The sequence below is a fragment of the Neofelis nebulosa genome, chromosome 4 (genome assembly GCF_028018385.1).
Source record: "Neofelis nebulosa isolate mNeoNeb1 chromosome 4, mNeoNeb1.pri, whole genome shotgun sequence".
Taxonomy (NCBI): Eukaryota; Metazoa; Chordata; class Mammalia; order Carnivora; family Felidae; genus Neofelis; species Neofelis nebulosa.
In genome coordinates, this window is record NC_080785.1 from 107,027,896 (window position 1) to 107,044,752 (window position 16,857).

Genomic DNA, 16,857 nt, shown 5'->3' on the forward strand with positions numbered 1-16,857 from the left:
TTCTCCACAGATAAGGAAAGTGAGGTCAGAGGGGCTGAGTAACTCACCCAAGGTCACACAGCTGCGGTCAGGATTTTTAATCAGGATTGGAACCCAGATGGATTGTGGAAGGGAGTGAAAGTGTGCTCATAATCCACTCCAGTGGAAAAGTCCACACGGACTCTATGGCACAAAGGGGGGCACAGAGGGGCCCCAGGGACCGCCACCCCAAGGGGAGGAGAGTTCTGGCCACATCACGGGGCCTGGGAGCAGGAAGGAAAGGCCTAGAAGAGAGGGAGGAGGGGGAGGGAGCCACAGCAGGGTGGACGCAGCGCACTGAGTCTCCTTTCCTTCTTGACTTCGCACGGTAGGGGTTTTGATCGCGGGGTACTTTACGTACGGTAAAATGTACTGAGCTTAGTGTGCTGTTCAAGTTTGCCTTTCTTTCTACGAAGCTCCCACCACAGCCAAGATACAGGACGTTTGTGTGTCGCCGATCACCCCTGGGGCCCCTCCGTGCCTCCCCTTGAGGGCCTTTATCCCAGAAGGCCATGGGGGGACGGTTGTGATGTTCCTTCTTCCTTGCTGGGAAGCCGTCAGAACCTCGGGCTGTGGGGACATGGTGCTGAAGCGGTCGGTCTGGCTGGGTGGCGAGAGCGAGTCACGTGGAGGGTGACCGGAACGCGTCCCCTGGGTCCCGCCGGAGGCAGCTGTGACCCTCCGAGTGCAGAGAAATGGCCAATCAGGTGCATCCTGGCAGGCGGACTTCCCTTTCTCGGGGCTGGGGGGTCCTGTCCCCAGTGGCTGTTGGCACAGCGGGAGGGGGCAGGTCACGATTCTGAGCACAGAGACACACAGTCTGCCTGGGTGCCCACCGCCCTGCAGCCTGGGAAAGAGACACAGAACCTGGCACCAGCCCAGCGGCCTGGGAACGCGGGACACCATCTGCACCAGGAGGCACGTCAGGAGTTAGGGAGGAAAGCACACTGTCCGGGCGGTTGCCGAGGAGGGAGTGGGGTGTGTGTGTGGAAATTGCAGAGAAAACATTTGGCGAATTCCTCTCCAAAATTAAGTTGTTAATTCCACAGAAGCGGTTGGTCAGCTCTGGAAGTTCAGTGTTTTAAAAGACCGGGCGGCAGGAACCTGGGGTGGGTCCGAGGTCGGTGGAGTCCCAGATGCTCTGCCCCCGTTCCGGAGGCCTCTTTTTGTCTGAAACATCTGCACAGCCTCTCCGAGCCTCTGTTTTCTCATCTGCAAAATGGGGTTTCCAATTCCTGCTTCACAGCATCGCTCTGGGGATTAAGTGAGACCCATCCCGGGGGTGTCACGGAGCCCAGGCACGAAGAGCCTTTGCCTTCAGAATGTCATCCTGATGCCATGGCGATTTCGGGAAAGGGCGTCCCCACCTCTCTGTTTCCCTGAAGGCATAGCCCCGTCTGGGCACGCACCTTCTCGCATCCTGCTCCCCCCTTCTGCCCCTGTCGGCCCATCGGATGCCTGAGATGTGCCCGCTGCTCCCTCACCTCCTGCTTCTCCCCCTGTAGCCCAGCCTGAGCGCGCAGGAGGGAGTCCCTTGACCCTTCCTCCTCCTTCTCTGTTGGCCTCGGCAGCCGTGAAGTGCGTGGGGCCCTCCGGTGAACATTCCCCAGGGGCGCTTTCTCGTTTTCTCCAGTGAGGACTCATGGGGAGCACCCTGTTCTCTCTTTTGAAATGAAACTTGAGCTTTCTGTTTTTAAAGTTTATTTGTTCATTTTGAGAGAAAGCAGGGGAGGAGCAGAGAGAGAAAGAGAGAGAGAGAATCCCAAGCAGGCTCTGCAATGCCCGTGCAGAGCCCAACGCGGGGCTCAATCCCACGAACTGTGAGGTCATGACCTGAGCCGAAGTCTAGAGTCGGACGCTTAACGGGCTTGAACAAACCTGACACAAGAATAGAACGTAAGATTCAGGGTCAGTATGTGGAAAAAAGAAAGGAATCCAGGTCGCTATATAAGTCCGTTGGGTTTGTTCTTTGTTTTGAGTGGACTTTTGTTGGAAGAGGGGCCCCGGGACAGTGGCCCATCCTGCCCATCATTTCTGTGCCTTTTTGGGGGCTGAGTGGTCCGTGTCTGGGAGAAGATTCCGCCGTTCCCTTTGGCTGATTTTTAACACACCTGTGAGCACAGGTGGATGTTGCTTAATGTGTGTTCAGCCAGCATGGGAAGGTACGTTCTCCTCTGTTTTGGTTTGTTTTTGGTATTACCCAGGTTCTTGCATTACTTCTGAAATGTTTTCTGAGTGCCTCTTTCCCTCCTGGTAGGAAAGCCCCCTTCCCAGGGCAGGTGGGGGTGGGCAGGGTCGGGGCGGGGTCCCAGCCTGTTCTGTGTTTTCTTCCTTCTTGTTCTTTTCCAGATGATAAACCGCCCTGCTGTGTCATTCAGCCCTAATCAGAGCTGAATTATTGTGTGTTTGATTTTTAACTAGGCCCTGGGGGCGGGGAAATCATTACCAGGCAACTCCCAGGCCTCCTGTGGAAAGGAGCCTGGGGTTCCGGCTGGAGGGGTGGGGGCAGCTCGAAGGGAAAGGTGACAGGAGAGGGGGGAATGGCTTGGGGGGAGTTGGCTGGTCCGGGCTGGACCAGTGAAGGCAGTGAGTCTGTATGCCCAGCTGCAAAGCTCTGAGCACAGGGGCACTGAACAGGTGCCGTTCCCCTCGGCCCCTACCTTCTGGGATCAGGGTTTTCCCTGGCGGAACAAGGATCAGTCAGATTCCCTTTGAGCTGGAAACACAAAGTTAAAACGAATTGTTGAACTGTATAAAAAGATGCCCCGGGGGCAGAAGAAGCCACTGGCTGCACCTTCCAGAATCTCAGTCCTGAGCCACACACCCACCCCCAGGGGCCGCTTCTAGTGTCCAGTTCCCAGATGGTGCGGAACTTGGAAGCCTGGTGCCTCCTTCCCTCGAGGGGCCGCGTCCTCCTTGACCCTGGGCCCAGCCACACCTACATGAGGGACCTGGGACCACAGCTGGAGTCTGGGCTGCATCTGGGCCCTGGATAACACTTTGCACTTTTCTTTTCCAGACCTGGGCCACATCATAAGGGGCCCTATGCCATCCTCAAGTACGGGCATCCTTAACAGTGGCGCGAGGCCTCTGGGGGCTCTGCACAGGGGGGTGGGGCCTGAGTTAGTGTTTTGGGGAGGGGAGGGAGGGCTGGGTGGGCGGCCACGCAAGCCCGTGGCGTTGGGCTCCCAACCGGGAGGCTTTTCACCACCCATGCCCTGCTGTTTTCATGCTGGGTCTCTGGAAACACGACAGCAGCCCAGTGTAGGTGACGTGGGGCTTTCCCGTGTGCGGTGCAGAAGTCAGAGGTGGGCCGTGAACCTGTGGGAAGACGCGGCTTATGGGGAAGCCTGCAGGCAGGGCAGCGGGGGAGGCGGGAAGTGCAGAGACACAGTGCCATCGTTAATGTACCCACTGTATGCCAGGGCTGTGCCCTCCTCACAGTCGCGCCCCGTCCTGTGGCCCCCGACTGGCTCCTCTGCCTGCCCAGGGACACACTGGGCCACAATGTGTTTTCTTTGATGTCTTGGAGCCTCGGATCGTGTGCCCTCCGGTACTTCTGCAGCTTTGCTCTGTAGCGTGGGGAGACCAGCCAGCAGCGTGACTACCGTACTGGGCCAGGCTCACGGGGTCGGGGGGGGGGGGTGGGGGGTGGTCCAGTGTTGGGGGGCACCGCTGCTGGGAGGTGGGGAACCCGGGCTGCAGCCACGTCTGCCTTCACACCCTGCTGCTGTGTGTTTGTCTTGGCCTAGTTAGTGGTTTTCAGCTGTTGCCCACAGAGATGGTGGAACTTTCCAGAATAGCTCCCCAGTTTCTTGCGTGAGAACATAATAGAGCATTGCGTCTCTTGGTTACTTGGTGCCCACTGGGTACCAGGATCTGTTCTCTAATTTTGTGGATACCACCAGGAGCAAAAATCCCCCAGGCCTCCCAGAGCCCGTATTGTGGTGGGGGGCACAGACAGTACATAATATGTGTGCACACCTACAGCGTGTTTGCAGGTAGTTGTACCACAGACAAACAGAGGAAGCCCCCTGCCCCAGGGGAAAGGATGGTCAGGGAAGCTCTGCTGAGGAGAGGAGGGAAACGAGCTGGGATGGAGAGCAATGGAGGCAAAGAACAGCATGAGCAAAGGCCCTGGGGCAGGGGCAGGTGTGTGCCTGCTGTGGTCTAGGAGCAGCGGGGGGCAGGGAGGGACTCCTGGGCTCTGTCCACCTGGGACAGACCTCTCTCTGCCGCTGATGATAGCTTACTGGCACCCTGTGTTGTTCTCTCCTGTAACCGCCCTAAAAGATGGGGATAATTAGTCTATTTCGTAAATGAGGAGCCAGGAGCTTGAACAGAGAGTGAGCTGAATGCAGGAGCATAAATGCAGATCGGGAGTCCCATCTCGAGGCTGCAGGGGAACAGGGACATCTTGTTCCTTCAAGTGAAAAACCAGTCCAGATGCTTCTTTTAGAAGTGCTAGCCCTTGGCCAGAGTGCAGGGTGGGGGCGTGGGGGCCCCAGACCCCTCCCCTCCTCCTCGCCCCACAGCCAACTCCCCCGCCCCCAGATCACAAGTGGGTGTGTCTGTGGGCACATCTGGACAGTCCCCAGAGCTCCTGGGCCTTTGGGAAGACCCGAGCTCTGACAGAGGGATCCCCAGGTTTGGGCAGGTCTGTCTTGGGGCTGTGCTGCTTCCTGTTCCTTTCCTGAAGATGGGACATGGGTCTTGCAACCTGTGTGTGTGGTAGGACGTTTAGGCGGAAGCCCGTGGTGGCATATGTCTGCGTCCTGTCTGCACTGTGGGTGGGAAGGTCCCTGAGCCCCTTGGGGGCTATGGATCCAATGCCCTAAGTGCTGGGTCTCACACAGAGCCAGTGTGGGGTCATAATGCGTTTGCTATTGTCTTGAGATGGCTACTGAGGGTAGGGCTGAGGGTACTGAGGGTAACTGGGGACTCCTCGGCCCAGGGCATTTCAGGTCCTGTACCCATCACACAGACCCTTCCTTGTGGACCATTCCTGGCCTGGGGCTGGCCAAGGGGTTCTAACTCAGAACAATCACTGGAAGAAATTTTGTACCATTCATTCTTGGTTTCCTCTTTTAATTTTAATTTTTTTAACTTTTTAGTTTTTTAATTTATTAAAAAATGTTTTTAATGTTTATTCATTTTTGAGAGAGAGAGAGAGAGTCAGAGACAGAGCATGAGTGGGGGAGGGGCAGAGAGACAGGGAGACACGGAATCCGAAGCAGGCTCCAGGCTCCGAGCCGATGCGGGGCTCAAACCCGTGAGATCAAACCGTGAGATCGTGACCTGAGCTGAAGTCAGACGCTTGACCGACTGAGCCACCCAGGCGCCACTCTTGGCTTCCTTTAAAAAGTCATTGCGCCTGTGCGTTTATTTGAGATTTAGGGAGAAGGATGTGGAAGTCATGGATGCACAGTTCTGGCAGGTGGGACGCGCTTCTAGAATTCGTGACGGCCGCCCGGCTGTGCGGCCCAGTGGTTTGTGCTCTGGCCAGCCACCCGCCGGCCAGGCCTGCTCGGACCCCTCTGTCCGTCGATGCGGTGGGGTCGGAGATTCATACAGAGCTGCCTCCAGCCTCACGGGGAGGGAAGGCTCATGCTCCGTGGGTCTCGCAGGGGCTGATGCCTCCCGGCGCCAGAGGGGCTCCCACGGAAGCCAAAGTGAATGTGTGTTTTCTCAGGCCAGTGAAGCCCCTCATCCGCGCTGTCTCCTCACCCTCACGTCAAGCCTGCATGTAGAACACACCCTCATTTGCAGCCGGGGGAGCACGGGCCATGGGAACATGGGCCCTGCAGGAGTCCAGCCGCATGTCGGAGCATGACCTGGGGCTGCACATGTGCACCCAGCCTGCACTTCCATGGTCGCGGGCACCTGGCCCTCCAGGCCCGGAGCCGGACCTCAGGGCGGGTTTCTCCAGAGGCCCAGTCACCCCTGGACGTGGTGGCTCCCAGGTGCCCAGAGCGCGGGTGCAGCCCTTGGCAGCTGCCTCGCTCTGGTGTCCTTGCCGTGTCCCAGGGGGCAAGAGGGTGTGGACACCGGCTCGCCCGGGACCCCTCTCTGTGCCTGCCCGTCCGTAGTTAACGATAGTAGCGGGGGGTCCGCTCTTCCCGCCCTGATGCGAGGCCTCATTTGTGTTTCCCAACTGTCCTGCCAGGCGGAGGGAGGTCAGTGCATGAAGATTTGCTTCACCCTCCTGGTGGAAGGACACCGCTCCGTGGGGCAGTCCCGACAGGCCCCTGCCTGTCTCTCCCCACCGAGGGCCGGCCGGCCCCTGTGTCCCATGCACGATGGGTTCTCGCCTCCTGATGATTTGCAGGCTCGGCCGTGCTCAGGGTTCAGGCTCGTGACAAAATTAACTCCCAGTCCTCCAGGCAGGATGACTGCTAAGCTTGGAGAATCTGGAAAATTCTCTAAGTGATGGCGCTCTTTGCATAAAAAGGTAGAAAGAGTTCTGGAGCCTGAAGCTGCTAGAATTGCTTGGGTGGTGCTCGCTCTGCCGGTGTGTGGGGGGGAATGCAGAATTTTGGGGTCCTGGAGGAGTACTTGTCCCCGATTACAGCGCATTGTCTGTTACGGGTTCGTCTTTTGGTTCAGGCAGGTGCACATGTGCATCCCGGGAGCCTGAAGGCCGCTTTCAACCTTGACTCACAGCCGGTCTCCGTTTTCTCCCCCAGTGCCGCACACGCAGGGCCCGGTCGACGGCAGCCTGTATGCCAAGGTGAGGAAGAAGAGTGCCTCAGATCCCGGTGTCCCAGGCGGGGCCCCCGCCGTCCCCGCCGCCACCAGCCCAGACCACGGCGACCACACCCTGTCCGTCAGCAGCGACTCTGGCCACTCCACCGCCTCCGTCAGGACCGACAAGACGGAGGAGCGGCTGGCTGCGGGGCCCAGGCGGGGCCTCAGTCCCCAGGAGAAGGCCGAGCTGGACCAGCTGCTTAGCGGCTTTGGCCTGGAAGATTCCGGAAGCCCCCTCAAGGATATGACCGATGCTCCCAGCAAGCACAGCGGCACACGCCACGTCGTGCCGGCTCAGGTGCACGTGAACGGAGACGCCGCGCTCAAGGAGCGGGAGACGGACATCCTGGACGACGACATGCCCGGCCACGACCTGCACAGCGTGGACAGCATCGGCACCCTGTCGTCCTCGGAGGGACACCAGTCGGCCCACCTGGGCCCCTTCGCCTGCTACCAGAGCAGCCAGAACTCCCTCCTGTCTGACGGCTTTGGCAGCAGTGCTGGCGAAGATGCCCACGGCGGCCTCGCCCCCGACCTGAGCCTCGGCGTGGACGCCCCTTTCGAGCGGGAGCGGGCTTTCGGGATCCGAGAGGCCAAGCAGCCGCCCCCGGCGTTGCGGAGGCCCTCCGTGTCCGCGCAAACGCAGGCCTACGGGCAGAGCGGCTACTCCACACATACCTGGGTGTGCCAGCAGCAGATTGTGGCCGCCCAGCAGTACAGCTTTGCTCCCGACGGGGAGGCCAGGCTCGTCGGCCGCGGCCCGGAGGACGGGTCCGGCCTGCTGCAGGCCCAGCCCCGGGTTCCCGTCACCCCCACCCGGGGGACCGGCAGCAGAGCAGCCCCGCAGAGGAGCGTGGGCCCCGGGCCCCACCTCCCTGATGCACAGCGGCCCCCTCCCGGCAAAGCCTTCAAGCCCAGGTTTCCAGACGTCAGGGTCCTGAACGGGACCGGACCAGAGCCCGGCGCGGACCCCTCCCCGGGCTCGCCCACCCTGGACATCGACCAGTCCATCGAGCAGCTCAACAGGCTCATCTTGGAGCTGGACCCTACCTTTGAGCCCGTCCCCACCCACATGAACACGCCGGGCATCCAGGCCAACGGCCCCATGCCGCCCGAAAGCCTGGGAGGCAGGCTGTGGGACGCGGGAGAGGGCCCCGGCAGGGGTCCGGTGCGGCAAGGTGAGCAGGCGGTTGCACACTGCGTTCATGCGTGCCTTTACAGAATGGAGCCTCGAGTGCTGGGCTCTTTTCTGGGTCTGGGGGAGGCCCGCAGGGAGGGCCCCTGGGCACGACCATGTGGGGACATGTCAGCAAGTGCACAGTCCTGAGCTGGCTTTGCTGGGAGCAGGGGGCTGCTCTTGGCCAGGCCCAGAGGGTGGGGGGCTCGGGCGTAGGGAAGGATGGAGGGAGGGGCGGGTTCCAGGCAGTCGGGGATGAGGGGATCCAGGCACCGTCTCTATGCGCCCCTGCTGCTGTGGGGCCACGCTGACTTCAGGAGGCTAGGGCTGCAGGGTCCTGAGCCCCGGGACGTGTGGCGCAGGGACCAGGGCGGGGCCTTGCTGTCCCGCTGTGGGGCCTGGGAGGCCGGGGTGGCTGTAGCAGACAGGCGGTGACCTCGGGGTGTGTGGCTTTGTGAACATAGGGACAGGTGTTGGGACGGGGTCTGTGACTTGTTCTCCGTGTCTGGGTGGCGTAAAGCTGGGGGCCGCGGAGAGCTGGCGGGTCAGCCTGGGAGGGCAGCCAGCGGGCAGCGGTGCTGGGACGGATGGAGGCTGTGAGGGGCAGGGAGCCGCGTGTGGAGGCTGCGGGGAGTCCGGCCGGGCGTCCAAGCCTGCGTGCCACCAACGTCCGGGGAGGCTGAGGACAAGACGCCCGGCCGGGCTCAGGCAGGGTCTGGACCCAGCGCCCCCTCAAGAGCATGGTGTCCACGCGAGGCCAGGCTGTCCTGCGCTGGTATGTCAGCAGGCTCCCTGGGTCCCTGCTGTAAGCGAAGACGGGAGTCACAAAGCGGGGGACACTCTCACCTCCTCGTCCTTCTGTGTGTGGGCCCGAAGGCCACCTGTCCTGCTGAGCCGGTCACACTGATGGCGACCTTGCCACTCTCTGGCGTTGCTCTCTGGACCCCCTTCCTCTCCCTCAGGCCCCTTCGCCACCGGGATGGATTCCCGTCTTATGGTTGAGGTTCGGGAGGCGTCGAGAGATGAAGGGACCTGTCCAGCGTCCCCTGCAGTAGAGCAGGAATAGGTCCCTGCCCCCAGGCGCTCTGCCTCTTCTGAGGAGGATGGTGGTGATGGAGATGATGACAATGGTGACGAAGGTAGTAATGGAGGAGATGGTGGGACTGATGATCACCAGGTGATACTGGCGTTGTTCATGACGATGGTTAACAGCGAAGAGTAAGCACTGTCACTCTGAGTGCTCGTGCTGTTCCAGGCATTATGTTTGAGCTTCCCTGCATCACCTGTGATCTCGGCACCTACCGTGTGGCAGGTGCACAGAGCTACTGTCTGTCTGACCCTGCATCGCATGGCTGAGCCCTTCTTCCGCTAAACTCCTGACCCCACCACGAGCCAGGAAACCCCTTTGTGTCCCGGTACACGGTGTTGTTTGTCAGCAGGGGGGTGTGGTGCTGGCGGAAAAGTGGATGGCTCTGCCGAGTTGGGCCCTTCAGGAGGTTCATCACAGGACAGTGTGGGGAGCCTGGCCCCCATCCAGAGCTTTCTGACGAAAGCTTTGACCTGGTGAAACGGGGTGGGGTTGGGGGGGAGTTGGGTTCCATGGTGTTTGCTCCCTCTGTACCTCTGTGGCTCCCTCGTGCTGGTCTGACTCCCTGGCTGTGGCTGATGTCTGTGCGCCCCTCCCTGCAGCCCGGTTAGGCGGTTTCTTGGGTCACATCCGTTAAGTGGGGGAGACGTCACCTGATGACACCAGATAACCAAAGAAATGACTCAGTCTGTGAAATTTGTGGTCCTGCCGGCGGCAGACAGTGGGCTCTGTTTTTCCCAGACCTCGAGGGCTCCTTGCTTCGTGTTGCCGAATACTTTGTTCCTGTTACGTCACCCCCAGCCCACGATTACAGGAGCCCGGCAGGCCCCCATCCTACGGGCGGGACTCACTGCCGGCGTCTTCATGTGCTTCCACAGATGAGGGCGTCTGTCGCTCTAATACTCCCGAGTCAGGGGACCTGTTTATACTGAGGGGAATTCAGAGCAGTGAGAAGCAGCCACTTGCAACGATCGATTGTGGAAGGCCCATCCGTTTAAGTTACGCGTTCAACCCCAAAGCGAAGGGATCCGCTGTGGGATCGTGAGGGTTTGCTGGCGCTCAGAAAGCAGCTTGAATCCGTGGCCCTGCACACCTTGTTTCCCGTGGGAGAGACCCGCAGACGTGCCACAGCCCAGGGTCACATCAGCGCCAGGATGGGTGCCTCTGAGCATGTCTGCGGGGCGGGGGGCCCTGGGTGGGAGCCTGGCAGTGAGGCCTGCCTGTGGAGATGTCGGAGGGGTGGCCGCAGCTCCTACCCTGATACCGGGTATTAGGAGAAATGGAAGAGCCCGTGGCATTTTGGCGTAGGAGCCCCCGGAGCGCCTGAGACCCGCTGTGTCCGTGGCGACTCTCCAAAGCCCCGAGTTTAGTAACTTGCGCAGTGCGCATCCCAGCCGAGCTCATTGCCATCAGCAGTCAGGCCCGGCCCCAGCCCCTGGCTTGTTTTCTGACTCCACGCGTTGGCCTGTGCCAGGTATTTCGTGCGTGGAATCATACAACGTGTGGCCTGCCGTGTCTGATTGCTTTCACGGGCATCCGCTTTTCCACGCTCCTCCGTGGTGTGGTGTATGTTAGAGCTTCGTTGCCGCGTGGGGCTGAATGGTACTCCCCTGTGTGGTTGGGCCATGTCACGTGTCTCCACTCATCCGAGCGCGGGGGGCTGTCGTGAATAGCGCCGCCGGCAACAACCACGTACAGGTATTAGTCGGAATGTTTTCAGTTCTTGAGTCGAACCTCCAGGCCACGTGGCAATTTGTTGTTTAACATGTCTTGGGGACCACCCCCTCAGATGTTTGAAAGTTCGCCTTGGAGACCCTCTGGGCTCTGGTGTGGTACAAGCAGCCGGTCTGTACAGGTGTGATGGCCCCAGGCACCCTCACTTTCGGACAGGTGCCAGTTTATTTTTCAGTCCGTGGATAGAGGGTGGTGAGATCCTCTCTCATAGGGTAGGGAGGTCGTGACTTCTGAGCAGGGACGGGCCCGGGAGTGTCCCAGCTCCTGCTTCTGTTCAGAAGTCTCGTGCGTCATTTCTCCTTCCAGCCCAGCAGCCGGCACTTGCCCGCACGTCCACTGAGGGCGGCCCTGCAGGTGGACAGCTCTGGCAACCGTCCTCCGTCAACGCCACGGCTTCTAAAAATGGAGATGACATGTCTGAGGAGACCATTTGGGGAGGGGAAGGATCATTCAAAAGGAAGATAAATTCAAATAAGCAAAAAAGGGAACCGAAGCCAGGCCCTAGCCTTTGCTGATGGTGTCTTGAGTGTAAAAGTCCTGTGTGAGGGGCGCCTGGGTGGCTCAGTCAGTTGAGCGTCCGACTTCCGCTCAGGTCATGATCTCATGGTCCGTGAGTTCGAGCCCCGCGTCGGGCTCTGTGCTGACAGTTCAGAGCCTGGAGCCTGCTTTGGATTCTGTGTCTTCCTCTCTCTGACCCTCCCCTGCTCATGCTCTCTCTCTCTCTCTCTCTCTCTCTCTCTCTCTCAAAAATAAACATTAAAATAAAAGTCAGGGGCGCCTGGGTGGCTCAGTCAATTGAGCATCCAACTTCGGCTCAGGGCATGATCTCGCGGTTTGTGAGTTCGAGCCCCGCGTCGGGCTCTGTGCTGACAGCTCAGAGCCTGGAGCCTGCTTCGGATTCTGCGTCTCCCTCTCTTTCTGTTTCTCCCCTGCTCGTGTGCTCTCGCTCTCTCTCTCTCCCTCTCTCTCAAAAACAAAGATTAAGAAAAAAAATTGAAAGTCCCGTGTGAGTCAAGGCACGATCTCACCTTTTGGCGGCTCTCTGGCTTCCCCCGTATGTGCTTGAGGTCCTAGCTTAGGGGAGTGAAACATGCGAGGTGTGTTGCTCAAGTTTCTCATACTGGAAGGAGAGACTTCCTAGCTTTTCGGACATACCGTTTCCCTTTTGAGCAGGCCGTTTTGCAAGCAGCGCTAGCTAGCTGACCGAGCGCTTCAGTGTGTCCGGTGAAAAGGCCTTTCAGTGTTGCAATGCAGAGAGACAGGCTTGCCTCACTTGGCCTCTTAGCATCCTTCTGCCAGTGATGGCCCGTTCCCGTGGGCTCTCTCGAGTCTGGGCTGGGGTCACAGACAGTGGAAACAGCCCCAGAAGCAGAGGTCTGTGCTGCTGAAGGCCGTTCGTGCTGTGGTCCTGCGTGGTCGTCAGCGTTAGGAATTTTTTTCTTTTAATTTAAAAATCTTTAATTTTAAATTTTAATTTAAAAATTGTTTTAAGTTTTATTCTGAGAGAGAGACAGAGAGAGGGAGCAGGCGAGGAGCAGAGAGAGAGAGAAAGAGAATCCCAAGCAGGCTCCATGCTGTCAGCACAGAGCCAGACGCGCGGGGCTGGAACTCACAAACCACAAGATCTGGACCTGAGCCAAAACCGAGTCGCATGCTTATGGGACCGAGCCCCCCAGGCGCCCCATCACTAGGCCTTTCTAACAAACGCCTCTTAGATCTGGCCAGCCAATCCCTGTTTCCGTTTAGGCAGAAATAAAGCTCGCCGTGTCCTCCTGGAAACTTTCAGCTAGGAAGGGTGGGCCTTTCACTGTCATGCTGCCCCTTGACCTCTCCCACTGTCTCTGGAGGAGGTGGGTGTGTTTAGCTGAATGAGCTGAAGTCCGGAGGCGGAGGCCACAAGCACACCGTGGGGCGGTGTTTGGACTTTGTTTGTTTTCACTCCTAAGAATGCACGGGAGTTTCCACAACCGGCTGTGCAGGCCTGTGTGACGCAGGGCTTCACTCTTCTCTGCTTGTATAAAGACAAATAAATAGCTTGAGGGCACCTCGCCTTCTGCCGGCCCAGATGGGAGATAAAGGTGCTGTTCTAGAAGGTCATGGGTTTCTGTCTGCTCTAGAGCAGGAGCATGGCCACTTTCTGCCCCTAGAGGGCCAGGTTGAGTTGACCGGGGTTGTGACGGAGGCATCAGAATTATCCTAAGCGCTCCCCACCTGCACGACTCCAGTGTGAATTCGGGCTCGACCGACCCCCGCTTCGGTTCTCAGCCTGGTTGTGTGTTGGTAACACCGGGAGGTTCTAATCTGGGCCCCCCTCCCCGCAGGCTCCACGGGAAAGGCGGTGAGGTCTGTATGCCAGGAATTTTAGTGCGATTCTAATATGCAGCCGGGCTTGCGAACGGCTGTTTTAGATATGTGGTTCTAACTGGGCGTGGGTCCCAGTCCCCGGAGGCTGACCCAGTGCTGGGTGAGGCGGGAGAGCCCTGCCCGCAGGTGACTCCCCTACCGCCCAGGTCTCCAGCCCTGCTGTGGAGTTTGGAGGATGGAGGGGGTCCCATGCCAGGGACCAGGGTGGTGAGTCCTCCTTCCTGTCACAGTATTTATTTCGGTGGGACGGAGGAGGGGCTGTGACCCCACCCTGTAGGATCTCAAGTCCTTCGTAGAGCCGATCAGATGGCCCCTGTGGGGTGGTGCAGGGAGGGTACGGGTGGGTTCTGAGTTACCGAGGGTGACGTTATTGCCCACCTTCTGGTGGTGAGTGGTGTAAGTTGCATCCGCCGTAGACTGAGTGACTGGGTGTGCGGGGGCTGAGGCCACCTATCGTCCTGTGTGCATGGCCCAGTCCCAGCGGGGCTCCATCATTGCGTGTCCCCTGAATGCCTGAAGGACCCAGCCTTACTTGAGTCTCAGGCTTAGCGAGCTCCTGCATCCCTCAGTGAGCCTGAGCCTCCTCGAGCCTGGCTGAGGCCCAAGTGACACCTGAACAGTCCAGGGTGTGACCCCAGTACCTCCCCCGTCCCCGGGAATAAAGTCAAATTGCAAACATGAGACATACTGGTGTTTGGGAATGGCAAGGAGGGGGTCTCCCGGGGACACCTGCCCCACTTTAAGCCTGGGAAGTAGTGTCCGGTGGCGGGAGGAAAGGAGACCAGCCTGAAGACACGTGCATGCCCAGCACGGGGACCGCAGGGATTGGCGGCATCCAATTGTGTGACCATCGCGTGGCGGGCCACATGCCGCATGTGGGCAGGAGAAGCAGGTCCCCGGGTGGGGCAGGCTCACAGCAGCCGGTAAAGGAGGAGCCCTCTGACCCGCCCTCTGTGGACATCGCACTGAGAACGTGATCAGGGCTGGTGGGCGGATGTGCAGGTCCCCAGGGATTTTCGTAGACCGACCCCGCAGCCCTGGACTGCCGTGTTTTCTGCATCTATTCCAGCATCCTGCGTGACCCTGCAGGGCTGGTGAGGTCCCGGCGCCTTGGCTACTGGCTGGGAAGAGGCAGGAAGCAGGTGAATCTTAGTGTGGGGTGGGGCGGGGGGTCTGAACGGGGATGTAGGGCTGGGACAGGGCAGGGGGTGCGTGGGAACAGCAGGTGCCCAGGGGCCCAGAGAGGGAGCCTTCTCAGAGCTGACCCCTCCCCGTGGGGGGGCTGAGCCCACCTGCTGGTGTTCCCGGCATGCAGCTTTAGCTCAGAGAGTCTCTCCTGCCTTCATTCAGTCTCTCGTTTTCTCCTTTCCCTGGATTTGACTTCTTCACTGAAAAGGAAAAACGTGGGCACCACCGGGGTGATGGCGCAGGTTCTTCATACAGTTCGGGAGTAGGTGTGCAGCATTTCGTTATGCAAGTCAAGTCCGAGGGAGGCCCTCCCAGCAGGTGGGCAGGCCTGCCTTCCAGTTTGCCCAACGACCGAAGGGCGGGCCCGCCTGTGGGTCCGCCTCTGGGGACACTGTCCTGCCCTCGCCGGGCTGTGCTCCCCCCACCAGCCCCGCCCCCCAGACGTGGCGCAGACTCGGGCTCTGGCCCTAAGCAGAGAGACAGTCACCCTGGCACAGAATCGGTTCTGCCAGCGGGAGAGCCACAGAGACGCATCGGGGGGTGGGAATCGGCACACGGGACCTGGCGGAGCGGAAGGAAACCTTCCTCCTGGGAGACCATCTGCGTCTTATTTTTCTGGCTTTGAAAGTAATACATATCAGGGGCACCTGGGTAGCTCCGTCGGTTAAGTGTATGACTCTTGGTTTTGGCTCAAGTCACGATCTCATGGTTGGGGGGTTCGAGCCCCACGTTGGGCTCTGTGCTGACAGCAGAGCCTGCTTGGGATCCTCTCTCAGTCTCTCTCTCTCTCTCTCTCTCTCTGCCCACACCCTGCTCGTGCTCATGCACTCTCAAAATAAATAAATAAATATTAAAAAGTAATACATGTCGGGGCGCCTGGGTGGCGCAGTCGGTTAAGCGTCCGACTTCAGCCAGGTCACGATCTCGCGGTCTGTGAGTTCGAGCCCCGCGTCAGGCTCTGGGCTGATGGCTCGGAGCCTGGAGCCTGTTTCCAATTCTGTGTGTCTCCCTCTCTCTCTGCCCCTTCCCTGTTCATGCTCTGTCTCTCTCTGTCCCAAAAATAAATAAAAAACGTTGAAAAAAAAATTAAAAAAAAAAAAAAAAAAAAAAGTAATACATGTCATTAGTGACAACTTGAGAGAAGGTGGAAACGAACAAGAAACATGAACGCTGCCTGGAACCCCACAACCAGAGACAGCCGTCGATGAACATTTTGGTGCATTTTTTTACTCCTCAAAGCGAACTCCTAACTTTCCATGCTGCAGGTTCACTCGGTTTGCCCTGCCCACCTGGCAGGGGTCGCTCCTGCTGGCCTGTCCTTGTGCTGTGGCCACGTCTCACACCTGCCCCGTTTCTCCGGGAGTGTCGCCCTGGGATGAAGGCTCTCGGTCCCAGAGGAGGCCAGGGACTGTCACCGAGACAGGCCTGGCCTCTGCTGACTATGTGGCCTGTGTTTTTGCCCCTTTGGGAAGGGAAACTTTCATGAGATGCTTCTGTGCAGATCACAGCCTGAAAATGCCCCCCACTTACGTCGAGCATGCTCTTGACCCCATTCCGGCAGACCCTCAGTGGCTGCCTGGGCCTCATGCCAGCAGCAAACCCTCAGTGGCTGCCTGGACCATGCTCTTACAGGCTCAGAAGCAGGAGGTATTGATTCATGCAAACGATGGGTCCACAGGTCCCTGGTGCTCACCTGCCACTGGACACCTGTCCAGTCCTTTCTCGGTATGGTGGGTGCGTCCTAAGGTTCTGTCCTGCCCCGAATCCGGCTCAGCAGTGGGGGGTGGGGGGGTGGGGGGGGCTCGGTTGCAGGAGCTGCTGGTTTCTGGCGGGGCTGCCTCGTGTACCCCAAGGGTGAGGACGCCCCTGTCGCGCGCACATCCATCGACAGCAACCCCCGTGTCTCCCTGAGCAAGCACCACCGACCAGGCATGAAATTAAGGGTGAACGAGTTAACAGATGTGACGTTACTATCCACGTGTGCTGGGGTCGTGTGTGTGAGCAAATAGGGGATGGAGAGGGTGCCAAGGTAAAGAGGCGGGACAGCATCTGAAGAAGGGAGATGTCTGTGCAGGCAGGTGCGTACGGGGGCATGTTTATGAGTCAGGGAAACATCTTGTGTCTCTGCTCCGTCCTGGGCTGTCCTAAAGCAAAATGCAAGTAGTCTCACCCCAAAGTGGACCCCGAAGCCTGATAAGGGGTGAGGGGTCTCATCATAAAGTCCCCAGGCGCCTGCAGCCATCAGGGGGCCTGGCTGGGTCGCCTTCTAGCCACCAAGGATCCTCCGTGCGCCCTTGGCGAGGGGAGGGCGGGCTCCGTCCTGGCCTCAGGTGCACCAAGATCCCTCCTGGGAGAAACAGGAAGTGAACAAAGGTAGGTGAGACAGTGGCAGGTTGGGACACCACACTCAGTGACAGAAGCCAGACGGCAAAGGACACGTGGTGTGTGATTCCGTTTATAGGAAATGTCTGGAACAGGCCAGTCCACAGAGGCTGCCAGGGGCGGAGGGAGGGTGCGTGGGGCTTCCTTTTGGGAGATGAAA

The 16,857-nt window shown here is 59.2% G+C and overlaps 1 protein-coding gene across 14 annotated transcripts in view; it reads left to right on the top strand.

The window, feature by feature from the left end:
* The window catches only part of TNS3 (tensin 3), a 218,945-nt gene that overhangs the window by 142,199 nt on the left and 59,889 nt on the right, over window positions 1-16,857 (top strand). For all 14 annotated transcript variants that reach the window (XM_058725604.1, XM_058725600.1, XM_058725599.1 and 11 more), the window contains one exon: window positions 6,705-7,943. In XM_058725604.1, the coding sequence (XP_058581587.1) occupies window positions 6,705-7,943 (1,239 nt within the window). The remainder of the gene's footprint in view (window positions 1-6,704; window positions 7,944-16,857) is intronic.